The sequence below is a fragment of the Pseudogymnoascus verrucosus genome (assembly GCF_001662655.1).
Source record: "Pseudogymnoascus verrucosus strain UAMH 10579 unplaced genomic scaffold scaffold_21, whole genome shotgun sequence".
In the NCBI taxonomy this organism is placed as follows: Eukaryota; Fungi; Ascomycota; class Leotiomycetes; order Thelebolales; family Thelebolaceae; genus Pseudogymnoascus; species Pseudogymnoascus verrucosus.
Window position 1 is genome coordinate 132,448 of NW_017263672.1, and position 20,564 is coordinate 153,011.

Below are 20,564 nucleotides of genomic sequence, written 5' to 3' on the forward strand. Positions count from 1 at the left end.
GGGTTCAGACTTATGGAAGTGATGGCATTCGCGCATGGCTATGGGGGAATAGGGAGGAAAAGGAGTGAGGCTGAGGAGAGGGAAGGGGAGCGAGAGCGGAGAGAGGCAACAAGTGAGGAAAGAAAGACAGAGATAACAATAGCGAGAGGCGCGGGCGGTAGTTAATGGGCCATGGGGGTCTCGATTAACTGCCTGGAGGGCTGGAGGGCCGTGGGGAACGCCATGTGGGAAACCCGGGCAGTCCCGTGTGTCTCAGCCGGGAGTCCCAGGCCTCTGATTGGCTGAAATAATGGAAATAAGGGAACCGAAGGCTGAAGCTTTCCAATATATTGGCTTTTGGTGTCAGACCTTGGCCGGGTCGGGACTAACTGGATTGGGATATATGATATCCAAGGCACGTGGAGAGACACGTGCTGTGATGCATGGATGCCTTTCTTGATGGCCTGGGATTGAAGGTGCATTGCCTCCTTCTTGTTCTGTCCTTGATATTTTAAGATTAAGATTCTTAAGAAACTTAAGATTCTTAGTCACGAACTCTAAAGTATCCCGTCTGCCGCTGCCGTGCCTCCGGGAACACTAACACACAGCTCCAAACACTAAATTCTCGCTACCAAATGAATGTTCTTCTATTGATTCCTTGATTCCTTGATTCCACGATGCTATCGACTATCTACCAGTTCGCACTCTAGCAAAGAGCGTACTTGTCGCCCGCTCCACAGCGGCAGACACAGCCAGAGCACACGCTGTCGCACTTCCACACCTGCCAAGTGCTGGGGTAGGGTCCGCACTCGCCGGAGCACTCAATGGCGCTGACTGCTGGGGCCATGACGGCAAGGGCGAGGCCGATAAAGATGGTGAGCTTCATTTTGCAGAGGTTGGTCTTCACTGTACGTTAGCAAGCTGCCCTGCCCAGAAGCAGGAAGCACTTACTACTTGGAATTCTTATAAAGGGGATGCGTGAGATGTGTTTGAAGGCTTGGTGCTGATTGTTGGGGAGATACTGTGATAACTACGAGCTGAGCTTGCATCTTTATACTTCAAAATCTCACTTCAACTTAAACTCTTGGCTTGGGAGAACTTTTGTCATTGAAATCCGCGAAGGATTCTGCCAATTCTCTTGCGTAGCTGTGATAGGAAATCGCAACGGCCATCGAACAATTTTTCCATAAATCACCGGTGATAGCATTTAACCAGAAATATTACCTACAGATGCTCTTCGCCATGTTCGGCGAGTGAGGATCTCACCGTACTTCGTATAGCGAAGATCAACTAAAGTGACCGCATTGCTCTAACACAGGTGACCCCCTCGGTCACCTGTGTCTAAATAACCGTCTTAGTGGCGAGGAAGGATTCGCATCCCAGCCGGATGTGCATTATCTGACACATCCGCTGCACTATAATGTAGGTGAGATTATAGACTTAATTGTTTAGTGACGATGCTGACATGAAATCGACAGGTCCCAGCGGGTTTTCGGTGGATCTCCCAGTGGATCGCGGGGAAGCACTTGGCCGCTAAGTTTGCGAGGCATACTTATTTTGGGATCGTGAAGTGGTAACATACTTGTTTTGGAATGGTGAAGCGGTAAGATACCTGTTTTAAAATGGTAATATATATTAACTCAACTACCACTTACGGGTACTGCGGGTAGTGATACTAAAAGCTGAACTGCTTATAAATGGGTTGTTACAACTGTCCACTAGTGATAACGAAAGCCTAACAGAACCCCCACGTTTATTTAATCAAACAGGAAGCAAAAGCTGAAGTTATGAATCCTGAATCTTCACCTATTGCCAAGTAGGCGATCATATCAGTTACTATGCCCAATTTTCCGAGCTATCCCCGAGTGTCAGCTTCACATAAACTACTGCGGAAATTCTTGTCCTAACATTCCAGGGCTCCCTGGTTCAAATCTACACAACCAACAGCGGATTGGATATGGGCTTTGGATTGGCATAAGCTTACATTCAACATAATTAACTCTTAAGCACATCGCTCAATCAAGATGATTGCCCAGCTTCTAGTAGACGGAGCTAATCAACCGTCTCATACACGCATTGACTCCCGAAATCGGACGCCGCCATTTTACCCCTACCTTCATTTGAAATGTTTCTTCTGGGAATTCGCAAGCTCTCATTGAGAAGGTCAAAATATACGATTACATTACCCCTAGACATCACAACCGTACCCACTCACAGCTTACCACCCAGCTCCACATTCGCCGCATCATACTCAAACCCCCACTCCCTCTTATTCCACCACACCATGAGGAACGCCCACATGAACAACTCCATAGTCTTCTGAAAGAGCCATGAGCGGTTCTTCGCCCCCTCCCACCTTGCCGACGCACGTGTGTAGTTCTCTGTCACCCTCTCCCGGCGCAGCTCATCATACCGCCTGAAAACCGCTTCCACGGCTGCCCCCTCTTCCTCCGCCTTCCCAACAAGACGCCCCAGTACGACTGCATCCTCCATCGCGAGAGCAGCGCCTTCTCCGCCAGGGGGACCCTGTATCAGTCAGTCCAGTTCACCGCCGTGCCAATCAGGGCAAAATCTTACCGCATGTGCTGCATCTCCAACCAAAACCGTCCTCCCCCTCCAATACGTCCCTCCATTAGGCAAGACCCACACTGGGAAAAATGACCATTCCTCCACTCCCTCAACTACTGCCTTAAACACCGGGTCTCCCCCGCCAAACCTCTCTACTAGCTCTTTCTTTGCCTCTGTCCCCATGGCGCCCTTCCCGCGCCACCCGTCCCTGTCGGCATCGGGGGCTTTAACCTCCATCACCGCGCCTACAAATACCTTCTCTTTCCTCGGTCCGCAGTAACTTACAATAACACTCCCTCTCATCCCCGAGGCCACCGCTGTTCCCTCGAAGCCTTCCTTCCCTATCAACCCCTCAGGAGTAGCCGAAAACCCATACGCCGAACTCAGGCCAGAGTACGTCGCCTTCCTGTCCGGCTCGACATACGCCCCTCGCACAAGGGAGTGTATCCCATCGCACCCAAACAACAACTCACTCTCCACCTCTCCCCCATCTGCAAAAACCGCCGCGACCCTACCGTCCTCAACCTCACGCACGCCCTCAAGGCGCTTCCCGAACACGACTTGCACGCCCGCCTCATCTAGCGCGCGGATCAGGAGCTCAAGCAGCAGCGCGCGCTCGATACGTAGGCTGGTGTGCCCAGTCTCCTCGTCGATAAAGGGGAGGGCGCCCAGTTTAGCCCCGCTTCGGAGGGAAAAGATACTTATCTCCTTTGTCTCGAAGGCGATTTCCTTTGCGGCGGCTAGGAGGCCGAGAGAGTCTAGAATGCGCGAGACGGGTGGAGTAAGGTTGATCGCGCCGCCTAGGGTAGAGGGAGACGCGCGCAGCTCGTAGATTGTAGGGATGGTGGAGGAGTAGCGATTGAGGGAGAGGGCGAGGAGGGCGCCGGAGAGGCCTAGGCCGATTACGGTTGCGCGTTGGGGAGGCATGGGTGGGTTATTAGAGTATTTCGCGGTGAGTTTAATGCGTGAGCTGTGAGTTATTGTAGTTTTGGTTCTCTAGGCTCTTGAACTGAAATGCCTCTTTTATACATGGCTGCGAAGATTTGAGACCTCGCATTCCCTCGGATTCCCAGCCGTGGCTACGTACTCTCACACGCAGTCTCACCTGTACCCGTTCCCGCGTCGGGAACAGTCAGCCAACCCTGGGCATATCATTCAGCCACGGCCCGCGCCATTGGAGCCAAATAAGCAAACTTAGCAGGAGGTTTGCAGTGGTACCGTCACAGCCACGCGGCTGCTGATACGTCGTCGCCGATGGATTGGCCCGTCTGACACTCGGCGTAGTTTGACAGATGTAGCTACTGGATCAAGCATTTTCGGCTAATAACAAGCGCTTTAAAGGGTCGATCACGATGACGCCTTCATGGCACATTACTGTCGAGGATTTGCGGGCCAAACTGGTGGGTGCAGAGGATAATAAGCTTGTTGTTGGATGAGACCAGTTACTACAGGGGTGCAGAATGCGATATTTCTCTACACGACAAAACCAAATTGAAAGGAAGAACTTCGAGATAGCGAGCTATAAAGTAAATATTATATCGGAAAATTGGTATACCATAGCAATCAAAATACTTCAATTTCAGTATCAATTCGTATCTCCGTATAGTCCTTTAGACTTCCAGGCATGAGCGAGTACCGCTAAACATAGCACACATATCCCACAACGCCAACCAAAAATCTATACTCCCCCCATCATAGCGCCTCTAACACCCCCTTCCAGCCCCTCACTGCTTCAACTTCAACCCCAACCACCCCGTCGACAGCTCCCCCATATTCCCCATCGGTCCCCTCCAACTAATATTCAACACGCCCATGAACACCTTCCCGCCCTCCCCAATCTCATCCGGCTCCCCCACCTTCTCCACCACAAAGCAAACCTGCTGAACCCCTCCCCGACCCACCACCGCTTTCCCCTTCTCCCCCTTCTCGCCATCCCACAGGGACTCTAGACTCCTCGCGCGGAACCAGCTTTTCGTATCTAACCTCACGCCCTCTAGCACTAGCGCTTCCTCGCCTACATTCTCTAGCTGTGCCTCGAGTGCCCAGCCGCCATCCACAGTCCCGATTTTTGTGCGCACCACCAGCGCCGGGCGCGCGACGAACTGGTATAACTTCCTGAAGCTGCGGACACGGCCGGACGTCGATGTCGTCTCGGAGTATGACACCGTGACGGCGAGGACGTGTGGTCCCTCCTCGCGGAGGTGGCAGGTGATTATCCCCTGTAAACTTGCGGCAGGAGCGAGATCGGTAGGCGGCGGTGCAGACTGAGAGAGCGGATCTGAGTCCGGCGATGACGGTGTGGACGCCGAGGTGAATGAGACAGGGAGGGAAGTTGTAAGGCTGGGTGTTTTCATTTCCGCTTCTATCTTGACGGAGTGCACGCGCGGCGCATCGGATGGGAGTTCATTATTCGCGCATAGGGTGCAGGAGAATGTCTCGCCCACGTATGCGTTTCCGAAGGCGGGGGGGAGGGTGAGGAGCGGCGAGAGGGCGAAGGGGGAGGAGGGCGCGGAGGGGTAGGTGAGGGATGCGGCGCGGGGGATGGTTTGGGCGAGGGTTGAGGATGGGGAGGGGTGGGGGAGGGGGTATTGGATTGCGAGGGAGGGTCGGGTTAGGCTGGGCGTGGGTTAGATGGGGACTGTTTGGGTGGGGAGGGGGGACGGACCGGAGGACTTTGAGGGAGACGGCGTGGGGTTCTTTGGGCACTTCGGTGGTGCTCACGGACTGAGCGCGCTGGTGCGCCATGGTGTTCTGTCTCAACTGTCAAGAGCCATTGGTTTCTGGGGCTTGAGTCGACTTGGAAGCTGGTCGTAAGCGGATGGGAGCTGTGAGTGGTTCTGCCATGATTCACCGCCTAGGTTCTAATCTTATCAGATCGGATTTGTATGTGTATGGTCCAACGGCCGCTCTTGGCGATGATAGAAAGAAAATTAACCTCTAAAATATATAAAACTGGATGCGAACGCAACGATGTCCATAGAAGAAGAGCAAGAGGGGAAGGCTGGGGAAGTGCAACTCATACGCACAGAAGGCCTCGCACTTGTCCTGGACACCCCTAAAGGTACCCATCCCCCCCCCCCCCTTTTTCCACACACGGTGAAAATGACAAGATAAACAGGCCGAGGCGTCTTCGCAGGCAGAGACATCCCAGGGGGTACAATTTTAGAAGTCTGCCCAGTTCTAATACTGGACCCTCAGGAGAACGAAGAGCACGTCCGGAAGACAGATCTTTATAACTACACATAGTAAGCATCTGCCGCACGTGTTTTACCGGCCTGTCATGCCCTGACATATCACGCAGTAACTGGCCACTCCCCGCAGCTGAGGGCTCCAAAACGCCAAGAAAGACGCAAGCGGTAGTGTTCGGGATTGGGAGCCTCTTTAACCACTCTCAAAGGCGACAGAATGTTGGATGGATGCGCGATGTGAGCAAAGGGGTTGTGGTTTATAGGACGCTGCAGGATGTTAGGAAAGGAGATGAGTTATGTATTTCATACGGTGACCGTCTAACCTTTGTGGATGCGGATGCCAAACAAGTGGATAGCGATGATGAGGACGACAATGCGGCGTTGGCAAGGATAGATTTGGTTTGATATACGGCGTGCTTGTTATATTGGGGAGAAATGGATTTTATAACCCAGGCCAGGAGGGTCATTTAAAGAACTGGTTTGTGCGGATTAGATGAAATAGAATATTATCATACCCTTAAATGTGATCATCGTTTCTTCTACGCTTTTCTCAGCTTATTTTGTTTTTATAAGAAATATATTCCAATAATATCAACACAATAAAATAACATCACTCTTTAACAGCACTCAGCACGGCATTACATATATCCATGCAGCACAAATCAAGTCAACAACATCTCTATAAACTCGACGATTTATTAACCACCAACATATCAAACACTATAATATGCTATAGCCACATCGGCCCTGACCAAAAAACTACATAAAAGCCAGGCAGTATCCCAAACCCACAACAAAACAATCGCAACAACAAAAAAACCAAAAAGCGTGAGCCATGAACCATATACCCATTCCTCCTCATACAACCCTAATCATACTCGACTCTTACACCCCGGAGTTCAAACAACCCATCTAACCACTGCACATCAGACAGCTCTCCGGGTTCTCAATACTACACGCCAACACAGCATCAGCATAGATATCATTCTCCCTCTCATCGCTATCCGGCTTCTCCTCCGACTTCGACAAGCTGACATCCTTCAACTCCTCATCTTGCATCGCGCCCGGCTCAGTAGCCAGTGCCTTTGGGCTACCGCCCTCCTCGACATCAGCCTGGAACCCGGGGCTCTTCAGCGGGGGGTTGACGGGCTTTCTGGTCTCGGTGGGAGGGGGGGTGATGCTGGGTGTTGGGACGCCGTTGGAGGTGAGGCTGTTGGTTGGGGGGGTGGAGTTCTGCTTCATGTACATTGGACGAGGTCCAGATGCCTGGGAGGGGGCGATGTATGACTTCGCGAGGGGTTTGCGCGAGGAGGTGCGCTCTCTCGCGACGTTGGTGTCAGCGACGAGGAGGGCCTCCTGATCGACGGTGAATTGGATAGGGGCCGATGCGGCCATGGTGCGGAGGTAGTACATTCCGGTCTTGAGGCCGAGCTTCCAGCCGGCAAAGTGCATGGATGTGATCTTGCCCATTGTCGGGTCCTTCATGTGGATGTTGAGGGACTGGGATTGATCGATGAAGGCACCGCGGTCGGCGGCCATCTGGACGATGGTGCGCTGGGAGATCTCCCAGACGGTCTTGTAGAGGGCCTTGATGTCGGCGGGGATGTTGGGGATGTTCTGGATGGAGCCGCCGTCTGCAATGATGCGGTTCTTCATGTTGTCGGACCAGAGACCCATGTCGACGAGGTCCTTGAGCAACCAGGGGTTGACGACTTGGAACTCGCCGGCCAGGACACGGCGCGAGTAGATGTTCGAGGTGTATGGCTCGAAGCACTCGTTGAAGCCGAGGATCTGGGAGGTGGAGGCAGTGGGCATGGGTGCGACGAGCAGGGAGTTGCGGACACCGTGCTGCTTGATCTGGGCCTTGAGAGAGTCCCAGTCCCACAGGTCGGTAGGAGTAACGCCCCACATGTCGTATTGGAGCTCACCCTTGGACACTGGGGATCCCTCGTAGGTCTCGTATGTGCCGTGAATCTGGGCCAGCTCCACGGAGGCAGTTAAGGCACCGTGGTAGATGGTCTCAAAGATCTGGGAGTTGAGGAACTTGGCCTCGGGAGAATCGAAGGGAAGGCGGAGAGCCAGGAATGCATCAGCAAGACCCTGGACACCAACGGCAACTGGCCTGTGACGGAAATTGCTGCGTCTGGCCTCCGGGACGGGGTAGTAGTTGACGTCAATGATCTTGTTCAAGTTCTTGACAACAACCTGTGTGACCTCGTGAAGCTTCTGGAAGTCGTATGTGCCGTTGGCCATGTCAACATATGTCGGCAGGGCAAGGGATGCCAAGTTACACACGGCAACCTCATCTGGGGCAGAGTACTCGACAATCTCTGTGCACAGGTTGGAGCTGCGGATGGTACCGAGGTTCTTCTGGTTGCTCTTGCGGTTGCAGGCATCCTTGTACAACATGAAAGGGTTTCCTGTCTCAGTCTGAGACTCGAGAATGGAGTACCAAAGCTTCTGGGCCTTGATAGTCTTGCGACCCTTACCCTCCTTCTCGTAGCCCTCGTAGAGCGCCTCGAACTCATCGCCGTAAACATCTGCCAATCCAGGGCATTCGTTGGGGCACATGAGGGTCCAGTCGCCGTTCTTCTCGACACGCTTCATGAAGAGATCCGGAATCCAGAGAGCGTAGAACAAGTCACGGGCACGGACTTCCTCCTTGCCGTGGTTCTTTCTCAAGTCCAGGAACTCAAAGACATCCGCGTGCCATGGCTCAACGTAGATGGCGAAAGCACCAGGGCGCTTGTTGCCACCTTGGTCAACGTACCTTGCGGTGTTGTTGAACACGCGGAGCATAGGGACAATGCCGTTCGAGTTTCCGTTGGTACCGGCAATGTATGCACCAGTGGCACGGATACGGTGGATATTCAATCCGATACCTCCAGCAGTCTTTGAGATCATGGCACAAGTCTTGAGTGTGTCATAGATACCCTCAATGCTATCCTCCTTCATGTCGACCAAGAAGCAGGACGACAGCTGGGCCTGTGGTGTACCAGCATTGAAGAGTGTTGGGGAAGCGTGTGTGAAGTATTTGGAAGACATGAGGTTGTATGTCTCGATTGTCTTCTCAATATCCTCACCGTGAATGCCCACCGCAACACGCATAATCATGTGCTGTGGCCTCTCAGCAACCTTGCCATCAAGGCGGAGAAGGTAGGATCGCTCCAGGGTCTTGAAGCCGAAGTATTGGTAGTTGAAATCACGGTCGTAGAGGACGGCAGAGTTGAGCTCCTCCGCGTGCTCCATAACGATGTCATATGTCTTCTTTGCAATCATGGGCGATGGCTTCGAGTTCTTGGGGTTGACGTAGTGGTACAGGTCGTGGATGACGGACGAGAATTGCTTCTTCGTCTGCTTGTGAAGGTTGGACACTGCAATACGTGCAGCGAGGATGGCGTAGTCTGGGTGGGTGACGGTCATGTAGGCCGCAGTCTCGGCAGCCTGTGACGTCTGTTAGCAATTGAACAAGTCTACAGGAAGTGGACTCTCATAAAAGAGGCTATACATACCAAGTTATCGAGCTCAATGGTGGTCACACCCTGGTACACACCAGAGATGACCTTTTGTGTGATGGCAGCGGCGTCGACATGCTCAGCATCTAATCCGTAACACAGCCTCGAGACACGAGCTGTGATCTTGTCGAACTGGACACGCTCCTTGTTCCCATCTGCAAGTCTCGTTAGAGGGTGTAGCTGCAGGGTGTGGAGTCTGCATGAACTTACTGCGCTTATACACGAACATGGTGACGAAAGCGACTCGACGTCACTGGAGGAGAGAACTTGTATAGTTATATGAGGGTAAAAGAAGGCGTAGACAACAATGGGGATGTCTTGACAGCCTTTATTTAAGAGTGAGGGAGGGGAAGAGGAGTTGAGGTGGAAGATGAGGAGAGTTGAGGATGTTGATTGATGTGGGAAAGAGAAGAGTGGGCAAAGCAGAGTTGGGGTTCAAGTACTTTACGCGTTCATTGATAATCCGACGCGACTTGCCGACATTTTAGCTCTAGCGCGACAAACATTGTGGTAGGCAGAACAACGCGACAAGTGGCGAGTCACGTGATTATCTATTTTTTGGTGTAGATGAACAGCTTCATTTCCATGACAACGGATGGAAGGATTGAAAATGAGTCATGTACGCGTGAGATGATGTGGAAACGCTCTTGAAAATAATATCCAGGGGGTCAACTTGGAGTTGATTTGTAAAGGACCGAATGCTAGCTCCCGGAGAATGGATATGCCACAAACACATGCAAATCCAATTCAAATACTCAAGGCCCATGTCTTTAGAACAAAGTAAATTATAATACATAGTACGAGAAGCCATTAAATAAATGACTGGAAAGGGATTGCAAATTATATCCCAAGTAGTGTGATGTAGAATTCCCCAGCTCCCCTAAGTGCCCAGGACCTCCGATATATCACTCTATACTTGCTACCCCTCAATCCAACCAACCCCGTAGTCTAATGGGTAAGACATGCACACCTAAATAACTGAACCGATCTTGGTAATTAGTTCCAGCTTGTGGTTGAGGACCTATGGAAGACTATAGTATAAACCTGGATCGAGTTGATTGTGTTGGCCTTTGCGAGATCATATTTCGTAGAGGGTGTCCATTTATCTCGAGGGGGCTTCATTGCCTAAACCCTTGACTGAAAAGGGGGACGTTTCTCATTTATACCATGCCTAGCCAACAGAATCTCGAGAATCCCTTCGCCGACTGTAGTGGAGAGTACAGCAGTGAAGCAGAAGAAGAAAAGAGGAAATCCCCGCTATAATCAATGTTAACACCACCCACACCAAGCATCAACAGCACGAGCACGCCCCCCACCACAAATCACCACACACACACCACACACAGGCAAACCCTCACAGTGAGGAAAGAGATCTTCAAATAAACTACGGCCTATTGCTATTACACCATGGAAAATGCGAATCGGTCCGGGACACATTGACCATCATTCACCCGACAGACAGCTCGAAATGTTTCAGACCAACCAACGAGACAGAAACACGGGTAAGAAGCAGTCAGACCGGCACCACCACCACCACCAACCACCACCAAACGACAACAACAACAGCAGGGCAAGCCACACACACACAGAGAGACCACACACGCACCACACACATACACAAAACGCAGTGACGCCGCAGAGAGAAGTAGCCCGTCGCCCACCCAGCGCACTCAAATTGCAAGAGAAGAAGAAACGGGGCAACCATGCGTGCGAGAGGCTCCAGACACAAAATAGCGCGGAGAGAGAGAGAGAGATAGATAGAAGAGAGTGCTCGCCTGCACGCCGGACCAACGCCAATCCCCTTCATCCAGCCCAGAGACGAAAAAGGGGGAGGGGTAGAACAACCCTGATGTGATGGCAATGATCCGAGCCCGCAGCAAAACACGGTAGGAGTAGTTAAAAGGCATGCATGCTCTCAACCTCTTATTCTTTCCGAAAACGGGGGGGTTCTGAAGGAGGAGGTTCCATTAACATCAACCGATCTTGAGCGTGGGGGAACGACGGGGCGTAGACGCAGGCAGTCCTTTTTCGTACTTTCAGCCAACAACAACAACAACCATCTCACTGACTTGAGACCGGACGAAGCAAAAAAAATTGAGGTTGATTTGCATAGAGAGTTGGTATCGATATGTCTACAGGATGAGGCACTTGTGGCTCTTCTTGCCTCCCTTCTTGGAGAGAAGAGCGGCACGGGTTGCGTGCTCAAAGACCTCGCGAACACCCTCGTTGGTCTTTGCGGAACACTCGAGATACTTGTAGGCACCAATCTTCTTCCTGACCTCCTCTCCCTATTTCACGATATGTTAGCAATCGGGGACAAATACGGTTGTGAACAACTGGGGGATGTCGCTCCGAAAGGAATCCTTATCGTACCTGCTCTGGTGTAACTGGCTTCTGGCTGGTCTTGTGAAGCTCCTCGATGGTCTTCTGGTCGTAACGAAGATCCTTCTTACATCCGACGAGGATGATTGGGAGCCCTTGGCAGAAATGCAGCACTTCGGAGATCCACTGTGATGGTAAAAAAAAGTTAGCCAAGCCCTTGCCAGCCTGCGCACGAGGCGCAATCTCCCACGAAGGGGGGGCTACAGTACCTTCTCCTGGACGTTGTCGAGCGAGTCGGGGGAGTCGACGGCGAAGCAGATGAGGATTACGTGGGAATCGGGGTAGGAGAGCGGGCGGAGACGGTCGTAATCCTCCTGGCCAGCCGTATCCCAAAGAGCCAGCTCGACGTGCTTTCCATCGACCTCAACATCGGCCACATAGTTCTCGAAGACGGTTGGGACGTAGACCTATCAAGCCACATTATCTCGTTAGCCGGTATTCCTCGTATGTGACAGATCTTGCCGCTGTGCATTTGTAGTCGTTCTGTTCGTGTCTGCGATAGCGACGAGTCGATGATGGGTCGGGTTGTGCGATGGGTGACTGGGGGGGTGAGTGTGGAGGCTTACCTCTGGGAAAGTGCCCTTGGAGAAAACACTTGAGATAACATCAGCATCAGCGTAGATGGAAGGATGAGCCGCAGAATAGACGGGCTCATCGAGGCAGCAGCGATGGGGTTTGGGTTACTTACATCAACAGACAAGTCTTACCACAAGCACCGTCACCGACGATGACGAGCTTCCGACGGATCTCCGCCATACTGTCGGGGGTGAAGTTGGTTTGTGGAAGGGGAGGGAAGATAGAGTGATGTAAGGGTGAGATGAGGATCTCAGCCTGAAGAGCTCTTAGTTGGTAGGTGAGGGTGTTGTGGAGGTAGAATTCGTGAGGTTCGGAGGTGGTTTGATGTGGTTTGATGGGTTGAGATTGTAGTTGTGGTTGTGAGAGATCAGAGGGTTTTGGGATGGATGCGAGGTTGCGAGATCGATTGTCTGCTCGCCTTTGCTGCTCTTAGCAGCTTAGCCGTGTTTGGACGGGGTTGGACGGTTGGGTGGTAGGTGGGTTAGGTGGGAGTGGGAAGGGTAGCAGAGCAGGCAGGCGGGCGCAGGCGCAGGGCGGAGGGGATGAGGGAGTGTGGTAGGGTGGTAGGGTGGGAGGTGGGAGGTGCAAAGAAGTAAATTAGTCTGGGATGGGGGGTATTAGTGACATGATCTCTCTAACATTTGCCCGCTATTTTACTATGCATGGAACTATATTCTACAAGTACCAGGTACAAGGATCTCCGCAGTCTGGTGCGCAGGGACTGGCAGACAGACACAAGTACCCAAGGCATACAAGCACATACAAACTACATTACAGTAGAGCGAAGATGAAAGGCCGCGTGGAGAGATAAACAGGAGAGATATACAGGAGATATACAGGAGAGAGGGGATCACGAGTTTCTCTATCTGGTAATATGCTTTGCCTCTGCTTTGCCCTTACTTAGCATTTGATGATTATAGTACGAATGAAGCATAAGAGTATGGATATATCATATATCTTGTCGTGTATCTGTTGCAGTATACCTGTGTAATGTACTCGTCCATCACAAGAGATATCTCTTTATACTATACTGCTGATACTCTTACTCTTGCACCTCTCCTATTCTCCTATAGATTTAGACATCTACTACAAGACAAGACTGGCATCACGGTAGTATGGTATGGTAGTATCCAGTATGAGTATACACTATGACTACTCTCTACGCTTCCCTACTTCTACACCCTCCGTACTACTCACACCTCCAGGGCATGTGCATACGAGGCTCTATAAAGTATCCCCTGCTCCCCTATCGATCTTCTATATCGTCTGTCTCTGTCTCCTACTCGATGCCTCTTCATCGTCAGCTCCTAGTGTGTGGATGGATAGCCTCATAAAATCCTGTTATACACTGACTGCCTACTCGTCGTATCTTGCCGGCCGATCAGCATCTTCATTATAATCAACTCCCTCCCTCATCCCTCGTCACGTTATCCGTCGTCATCATCGTTCCCATCACAATCACGGGCTCGCCGTTTGAATTCCAGGTTCAAGTTTCCACAAAGGGGGCTGTACAATCCCGTACCGCGAAAGGTAACTCGTGCACCGTACAAAGTACCCGTACCGAACATCGACTTGTACGGCACTTGTTTTCCAGTTCCCCAGACGCTTCATAACTTTCTTTAAGGGGTTCACACTTACACACCTCAGCCGTCAGCCGAAACACCAAAATGCGCTCTCCTCGAGGGCCCCCGTAACGTCTGGAATCCCTATAAATAACTATAAATAACCGTCTGTTACATTCATCGGCGTTCTCCATCACCGGCCCGTATATAATCTCAACACTCCAGCTGTTTCCGAGTCGGTCGTGTGTTCGCTCTCTTTATGTCTATATGGGGGAAGGAGCAATCCGGGGGATTTCCCATCCATGTCCCGGAGATGTACCAGCTACATAACTTCCACGAAAATGCCACACAAAAGCCTCGCCAACCGTAATATACGGCTGCATATAACTGTCCCAAGGCAATCGCAGGCATATCTGGGTTTCTTCAGCTGAACAAGGGCACCATGCTCCCAAACATCCACGACCACATCACTCCAGACGCAACAAGCGCGATGGGCGGTAACACAAGAATCCAACTATCCAACTCAAACCAACAAGCTGACGCGGCTAATCCCTCTTAATCCCCTCAATTAATGCCACAATCCCTAATAATCTCATCGCACGTGACCTAGCCTTATCTTAAAGCCACAAGGAGGCCCCATATGAAGAGATCCCACGCTAGTCCCCTTAGCAGCCTTATATTATAGCCTTGAAATTCAGGCCACCTCAACCCAAACAACCCGAACCACCTCTCCCAAATGCCACTAGTTCCAATCCACACTAGCCTCCAATCTCAATTCGAAGCTCCCGACTCAAAATTATAACGACAGCCTCCCCAACCAGGCCTCCCTCCCACGCCGGCCACCACACGCACGTCACCACTCACCAACCATGCAGTCCGTGATCCGCCGCACCCTCCTCGCCGAGAGGCAAGCCGCGCGGCGTCTCGTGAAGCGCCGCACGAAGAACCACCACGAGGAGATGAAGACGCGGCGGGAGCACGAGCGCTTCGCGCAGAAGCAGGTTACGGGGGATATCAAGAATGCCCGTTCCGCGCGACGTGAGGATTACGACTTGGGTCCCCTGGCGCCGAGGCGTGATGTAGGGTTGAAGAAGGAGACGTATGGGACGATTCAGACGAATCGGTTGAATGGGCCGAAGTTGACGATGGAGGAGCGGTTGGCGGTTAATCCGTCCGGGGGGAGGTTTGCGAATATTGTGGCGGGGGATAGGGTGGTGGTGTTGGAGGGGAAGGATAAGGGGAGGATTGGGAAGGTGCAGAGTTTTGATAGGGAGAAGCAGCAGATTACTGTTGAGGGGATGAATATGGTATGTCTCTCTCTTTCCGAATCTCTCCTAAAAAAAGAAGACCCAGGGCACTGCGGTTTCGACAGGACAGCACACCCTCTCAAGACAGAAGACTAACACGTGCCATCCTAGGTCGACGTCGCAATCCCCAAATGGATGATGTCCGCCCCCGAATCCGACCAGCGCCCCGTCCGCAGCGTCGAGAAGCCCCTCTCCATCGCCTCCGTCAAACTCGTCGTCCCCCTCCCCGACCCCGAGACAGGAAACGTCCGCGACGTCATCGTCCGCGACATCGTCAACAGCAAGATCTACTTCAACAAATCCGGGGGCGCGAATTTCTACCGCATGATCGCCGGGCTGAACACCGTTATTCCCTGGCCCAAGACGGCGCCGAAGGAACACCCTGATCATGACGTCGATACGATGCGTATTGATGTTGAGACGAAGACGTTCCTGCCGACGCTGCTGAAGCCGCCGATGCCGGATAGTGTGATTGATGAGCTGAGGAACAAGTTCTCCATCTTCCGTACCCGTCACGAGGACGCGTATCTCGAGGCGAAGGAGGCGGAGGAGGCGGCGAAGGAGGAGAGGAAGGCGAGTATTAAGTTGATGAGGACGCCGCTGAATGAGGTCAATAAGCGCGAGAGGACGAAGCGTAAGGCGCTTGGGAAGGGGGAGTTGACGGAGGAGATGTTGGCAGGGATTGGGGCGGTGATTGCGAGGAAGAGGGGGGTGGCGTTGGAGGCGGCGGGGTTGGAGGCTGCGACGTTCTAGAGGGGCGTTTGAGAGATGGAGATTGTACAAATAGGGGAAAATTGCGCATGTTGTAGTAGTAGTAGAGCGAGAGACTGTGATGGTTGTGTAGTAGAGTGGGCATTATAGGCGTTTGCATCTTCATTTGTCAAATCTATATATGTACAACAATACAATCGCATTATACACATATCCTTCCGCTTCTCTGTGTTTTCCATCTGTAGCTTTCATGCTGTCGCAATGAGTACATCATCGCTCTCTATATCTTCCATACTGACTGACGCCATGAATGCACCCTCACTCCACCAAAAACCCCCTCCACTCCCTCCCCCCCTTCCTCTTCCCCACCACCTCCCCCCCCTCCACCACATCTTCCTCCTCCCCCTCCCCATCCCCCCCCAATCCCTTCTCCCACTGCACCAAAAACCTCTCCACCAGCCCCAACCCCTCCACAATCCGTCCACTCAAACTCAACCCCCCCACCCTCGCCCAGCTCTCCACATACACGCATCGCGCCCCCTTCTGGGGGTTTATCACTCCGAAGAAACGAAGGATGAATGTGGCGATGAGGACGAGTACGCCGGTTGCGGGGCCGTTGGTGAGGATGAGGTCGGGGGTGGTGGGGGTGTATGTTTTGTGTCCCCCGGAGTTGGTGGGGAGTCTTGGGCGGCGGTGGGTGGGTGAGAGGAAACGGAGACAGGAGAGGAGACAGAGGAGGGAGGTGAAGGGTGCTGTCCACAGCGGCTGGTGTATGCGTCTCGCCCTCGGCACAGTGAGGATCTCAAACCCCTCCCCGCGCACCACTCCAGTCTCCTTCCCATCCACCACCATCGTAGTCTCCACCCCCGTAAGCCCGCGCTCGAAATCAATAGCTTTCAGCGTCGAAAAGGCGTCGCCCGAGGAGACGAGGTAGGTCCGGTATATGTACCTCTCCGGCGAGAGATGGCGGATCATAGAGAGCATTTCGGCTGTGTGACCCCCGGAGCCGAGGACGATGAGGATGTGTGCTGGGGAGGTGCGGGGGGGGGCGGGGGGCCGGCGCGAAGGGAGGATGGCGAGGATGCGGAGCTGTGAATGGGGGGTTAGCTGGGTGCGAGGGGGGGAGAGGGGGGACGCACAAAGATGGTGGTGAGGAGGAGGAGGAGGGCGGCGAGGGCGAGGCGGAGGGGGGTGGGTTCGAATGCCATTGTGAGGGTGGGTGGGAGTTATGAGAGGTGCGGTGGCATATTGTGGTTTAGTTCAGGTAGATTGGGCCACGTCGCGTGTGATGCTGGGGTGATGAGGTGGATTGAGTTTCTGTATTCTCATGCGTTTGTGTGTAAGAGCTTGGATATAAGCTTGATACGCGCAATTGCTCGTATTTGGGCGTCAAATATCCAAATTCCTCTGGCTTGTTTTGTCGACTTGCGATAGCTGTGCTGATAGCACCTCGAAGTTTACAATGGTACAGGTACAGCTCTACGTCAGCGGAACCACTCCGCGTGCGCCCCTGCCGCATTAGCGGAGAGACCACCCTGCCAGACACCGCTCGCTCCCCCAAGTTAAGCCTCACGTCAAGCCTCGCCACAATCCACATCCATCGCACCTGTCTCGGTCTGGCAGACTTGGCTCGTACTGCAGATCCTCTATATATATAATACCACACATCACACATCGGTCGTACCATATTATTTTCCCCCGCCCGCCTCCCATGCTGGCCAGATGAACTCAATTGCCACCGACTTTCTGACGAACCTTTTGGCGAGCGAGTCGTATCGGATTTGGGGGAAGGAGAGCGGGGTGGTGACGGATGAACATGTGGATATCTTTGCGGATGATCGGATGTCTGTGATGGGAGAAACGGAACAGGAAGAGGAGAGGGCTGGGAGTGGTGGGGAGGGACAGGGGGAGCAAGGGGCGGATGGGGTAGCACAGGGCCAGGGAGGAAGTCAGGAAGGCATACTCGAAGATGAGGGCGGGAGAGAGGCTTCAACTGGACGTCAATCTGAGTCCAGGTCACCTGTTCGAGAAGAAAGCTTAGAGAACGCTGTACAACCGCAAAGCGGTCTCGAGAGCGACCCAATTCCGACCGGGTCGGAAACGGAACTGCCCATTCGGCAGGAAACCGAGACACCAGCGACTGGGGAGGACGCGTCCAGCAACCCCGAGTCTACAATACCAGACGGGGCCCAGAGCTCCCCAGCGCCGCCTATAAACCCGTCAGACCCCCAGGCCGAAAGTTCAACGCAAAGGAGCTCTGCTGCTCCGATTGGGGAGGCCAGTGAGCAGCCGCATATAAACCAGTCAGACACCCAGGCCGAGAGTTCTGCTCAAGCAGAGTCTGCCGCTTCGATTGGGGAGGCCAGTGAGAAGCCGCCTACCGCGTTGCCCGAAGATGATGGCATGCGCGCACTGCGGGAGAGGGTTCTTCACATACAAGTAAAGGATATTTCTACGGATGAGAAGGCGCGGCTGATGCATGAGCTCCTGACGGAAGGATATACCAAGTCTCAAGTTGGCCAGGAGATCCCTCCTTCACCAGCAGCGGTAGTGAGCCAGGAGCGGCCAACGACTCCTACATCGATAAGCTCCTTTAACTTCTGGCCTGGGAAGGACAATTCTCATTCTCCTGAAAAGGGAGATACTGTTACATTCCATTTAACAAAGGATGACCTTCAACCCACATATGCGCCTCTACCCCCACCAGTCGAAGGAGCTTCTGATGGCAGTGACGATGTAGAGCAGACACAGGTATTTGGCTGTCAGCATTACAAGCGGAATGTCAAGCTTCAATGCTTCACATGCAACAAATGGTATACATGTAGGCTGTGCCATGACGCAGCTGAGACTCATACATTACCACGGAGGGAGACCAAAAACATGCTTTGCATGATCTGTGGCAACGCCCAGCGAGCAGCTGAAATATGCACTCACTGCACAGGCCGCGCCGCGAACTACTACTGTGACATTTGCCATCTTTGGGAAGATGATCCGAACAGGAGTATTTATCACTGTAATGACTGCGGGATCTGTAGAGTTGGTATGGGCCTCGGGAAGGACTTCTTCCATTGCAAGGTTAGCATCCATTTTCCCTATCGCATTCAGAGTCTAACATCCCCCGCAGACGTGCGGTCTCTGCATGAACATCTCGATGGAAATGTCCCATAAATGCATTGAGCGGTCCAGCGATTGCGACTGCCCCATCTGCCACGAGTATATGTTCACATCTCCGCAAACCGTGGTGTTCATGAAATGCGGTCATACCATCCACAAGCACTGCTACCATGCACATCTGGAGAATTCGTATAAGTGTCCGATCTGCCAGCAGACGATCGTAAATATGGAGACTCATTTCCGCGCCATTGATAGGGCTATCGAAGCGCAGCCCATGCCGGAGCAATTCGAGGACACGAAAGCTATGATCACTTGTAATGATTGCAGGGCGAAGAGTGCGGTGCCGTATCACTGGCTGGGGCTCAAGTGCGCAGTTTGCGATAGCTATAACACAATACAGGTGAATATCATCAACGACGAGCCATTGGCACCGCCTGCCGAGGCGGCGGGACAAGGGGATACTGCGGGGGAGGGTGCGACAGCAGAGATGGCTATACCAGTTCCAAGATCGAGGAGGCACTCATTGAGTGCTGAACAAACCCTTGCTCCGAGAGATTATAGTTCTGGGCTAGCTCCAGACGTACCGTCGAGGATTGGCAGGTCGATGTCGCCTGTGCGGGGGAGCTACTTTAGGCAGGGAGAACCCGCACGCCCTGCGGCAGATGATGCTGAGGTTTGGGATGATGAAGATACAGATTTTTGGGGACGGACACCCGCGGACCTCGCGGTGGATGGAGAGGAGGAAGAAGAAGAAGAGGAGGAGGAGGATGAGGATGATTTGGACCTGTCTTTGGAAGACGATGATGATGATGATGATGATATTGATACGATGGAGTTATTTGGGCATCGCTAGCTGGAAGCTACGGGCATGGGATGGTTTTGGCGTTACGACCCGCGTAGAACCCTTGGGAAGCATATGGTTAGTCCATTGGGTGGAAGGGCGCATGAGGATCGAGATTGAAGGAGATCACTATTTGAGTCTCCTCTGGACAGGACCGCATGTAGCAATATAATGAGCGGCAGCAGAAATATCAAATATCCAAATTACTACACGCATAGAAGCTTTATGTTCGGTCTCGGAGAGAGTATCATTTGTCATAACCTCGTCCATTCGTCCTTTTCGAGCTTGACAGCCCATAAAAACGCCAGTGTATGCATGGTATCATCCCAATCACCCAAACTCCCTCGACAGCCTCCGCAGGCCTCATGTAAGGCTCGATGCCTGCAATCCCATCCCCAACCCTATCTCTGCGCCTGGTCAAACTCCCTCTTTCCCTCCTCAGCCTCTCTCCTCAGCTCCTTGATGACAGTCTGCCCTCCGTCAGTATCTCTCCCACCACCACCCACGACACGCAGCACTCACAGCCAATGCCTCGGGATTAACTCCATTCTCCACCATACTGATACAAAGACTCAACGTGTGCCGGTCAAGATTCGTGTTCTGCCCATGTGTTAGTGTTTACTTCGCTGGCGGGGAAGGTATTGGTGCCCGTACGAGGAGCGTTGCGATTTCATCGAGGATATCGACGACTTCGCGGGCGGCATTGCGCTTCTCTACTAGCGGTGAGTCTGCTGGAGGCATCTTGTTCGAGTGTGTGATGTATGTTAGGCGCTCTTTTGTTGGTTTGGGTGTTGGCGTTGGTGAGGATGGGAGACGCGGTT

At 52.8% G+C, this 20,564-nt stretch overlaps 9 protein-coding genes across 9 annotated transcripts; 3 read left to right on the forward strand and 6 right to left on the reverse strand.

Annotated features, from left to right (window-relative positions):
* Nucleotides 1-2,086: 2,086 nt before the first annotated feature.
* On the reverse strand, nt 2,087-3,952 carry VE01_04119 (uncharacterized protein). The gene is made up of 2 exons (XM_018273596.2): nt 2,557-3,952; nt 2,087-2,505 (listed from the first exon to the last, which is right to left on the reverse strand). The coding sequence occupies exons 1-2, from the start codon at nt 3,472-3,474 to the stop codon at nt 2,191-2,193; spliced, it is 1,233 nt and encodes a 410-aa protein (XP_018130465.2). The 5' UTR covers nt 3,475-3,952; the 3' UTR covers nt 2,087-2,190.
* A 150-nt stretch (nt 3,953-4,102) lies between these two features.
* VE01_04120 (uncharacterized protein) lies at nt 4,103-5,333 on the reverse strand. The gene is made up of 2 exons (XM_018273597.2): nt 5,213-5,333; nt 4,103-5,163 (listed from the first exon to the last, which is right to left on the reverse strand). Exons 1-2 carry the CDS (start codon nt 5,290-5,292, stop codon nt 4,272-4,274), a joined length of 972 nt encoding a protein of 323 aa, XP_018130536.1. The 5' UTR covers nt 5,293-5,333; the 3' UTR covers nt 4,103-4,271.
* Nucleotides 5,334-5,381: 48 nt separating this feature from the next.
* On the forward strand, nt 5,382-6,240 carry VE01_04121 (uncharacterized protein). The gene is made up of 3 exons (XM_018273598.2): nt 5,382-5,608; nt 5,666-5,792; nt 5,849-6,240. Exons 1-3 carry the CDS (start codon nt 5,518-5,520, stop codon nt 6,138-6,140), a joined length of 510 nt encoding a protein of 169 aa, XP_018130537.1. The 5' UTR covers nt 5,382-5,517; the 3' UTR covers nt 6,141-6,240.
* A 75-nt stretch (nt 6,241-6,315) lies between these two features.
* On the reverse strand, nt 6,316-9,681 carry RNR1 (ribonucleotide-diphosphate reductase subunit rnr1). The gene is made up of 3 exons (XM_018273599.2): nt 9,461-9,681; nt 9,248-9,405; nt 6,316-9,179 (listed from the first exon to the last, which is right to left on the reverse strand). Exons 1-3 carry the CDS (start codon nt 9,477-9,479, stop codon nt 6,648-6,650), a joined length of 2,709 nt encoding a protein of 902 aa, XP_018130534.1. The 5' UTR covers nt 9,480-9,681; the 3' UTR covers nt 6,316-6,647.
* A 275-nt stretch (nt 9,682-9,956) lies between these two features.
* RHO1 (GTP-binding protein Rho1) lies at nt 9,957-12,638 on the reverse strand. Its single transcript, XM_018273600.2, has 5 exons — nt 12,321-12,638; nt 12,199-12,226; nt 11,842-12,039; nt 11,624-11,758; nt 9,957-11,538 (listed from the first exon to the last, which is right to left on the reverse strand). Exons 1-5 carry the CDS (start codon nt 12,386-12,388, stop codon nt 11,383-11,385), a joined length of 585 nt encoding a protein of 194 aa, XP_018130535.1. The 5' UTR covers nt 12,389-12,638; the 3' UTR covers nt 9,957-11,382.
* A 1,101-nt stretch (nt 12,639-13,739) lies between these two features.
* VE01_04124 (uncharacterized protein) lies at nt 13,740-15,997 on the forward strand. Its single transcript, XM_018273601.2, has 2 exons — nt 13,740-15,077; nt 15,189-15,997. Exons 1-2 carry the CDS (start codon nt 14,640-14,642, stop codon nt 15,828-15,830), a joined length of 1,080 nt encoding a protein of 359 aa, XP_018130532.1. The 5' UTR covers nt 13,740-14,639; the 3' UTR covers nt 15,831-15,997.
* Nucleotides 15,998-16,106: 109 nt separating this feature from the next.
* ALG14 (UDP-N-acetylglucosamine transferase subunit) lies at nt 16,107-17,218 on the reverse strand (the record flags this gene model as incomplete). The annotated part of the gene is made up of 2 exons (XM_018273602.2): nt 16,928-17,218; nt 16,107-16,877 (listed from the first exon to the last, which is right to left on the reverse strand). The coding sequence occupies exons 1-2, from the start codon at nt 16,994-16,996 to the stop codon at nt 16,107-16,109; spliced, it is 840 nt and encodes a 279-aa protein (XP_018130533.1). The 5' UTR covers nt 16,997-17,218.
* A 137-nt stretch (nt 17,219-17,355) lies between these two features.
* Nucleotides 17,356-19,986, forward strand: VE01_04126 (uncharacterized protein). The gene is made up of 2 exons (XM_018273603.2): nt 17,356-18,863; nt 18,913-19,986. The coding sequence occupies exons 1-2, from the start codon at nt 17,511-17,513 to the stop codon at nt 19,753-19,755; spliced, it is 2,196 nt and encodes a 731-aa protein (XP_018130530.1). The 5' UTR covers nt 17,356-17,510; the 3' UTR covers nt 19,756-19,986.
* Nucleotides 19,883-20,546, reverse strand: VE01_04127 (uncharacterized protein). The gene is made up of 3 exons (XM_018273604.2): nt 20,398-20,546; nt 20,266-20,343; nt 19,883-20,213 (listed from the first exon to the last, which is right to left on the reverse strand). The coding sequence occupies exons 1-3, from the start codon at nt 20,482-20,484 to the stop codon at nt 20,145-20,147; spliced, it is 234 nt and encodes a 77-aa protein (XP_018130531.1). The 5' UTR covers nt 20,485-20,546; the 3' UTR covers nt 19,883-20,144.
* Between the last annotated feature and the right edge of the window lie 18 nt (nt 20,547-20,564).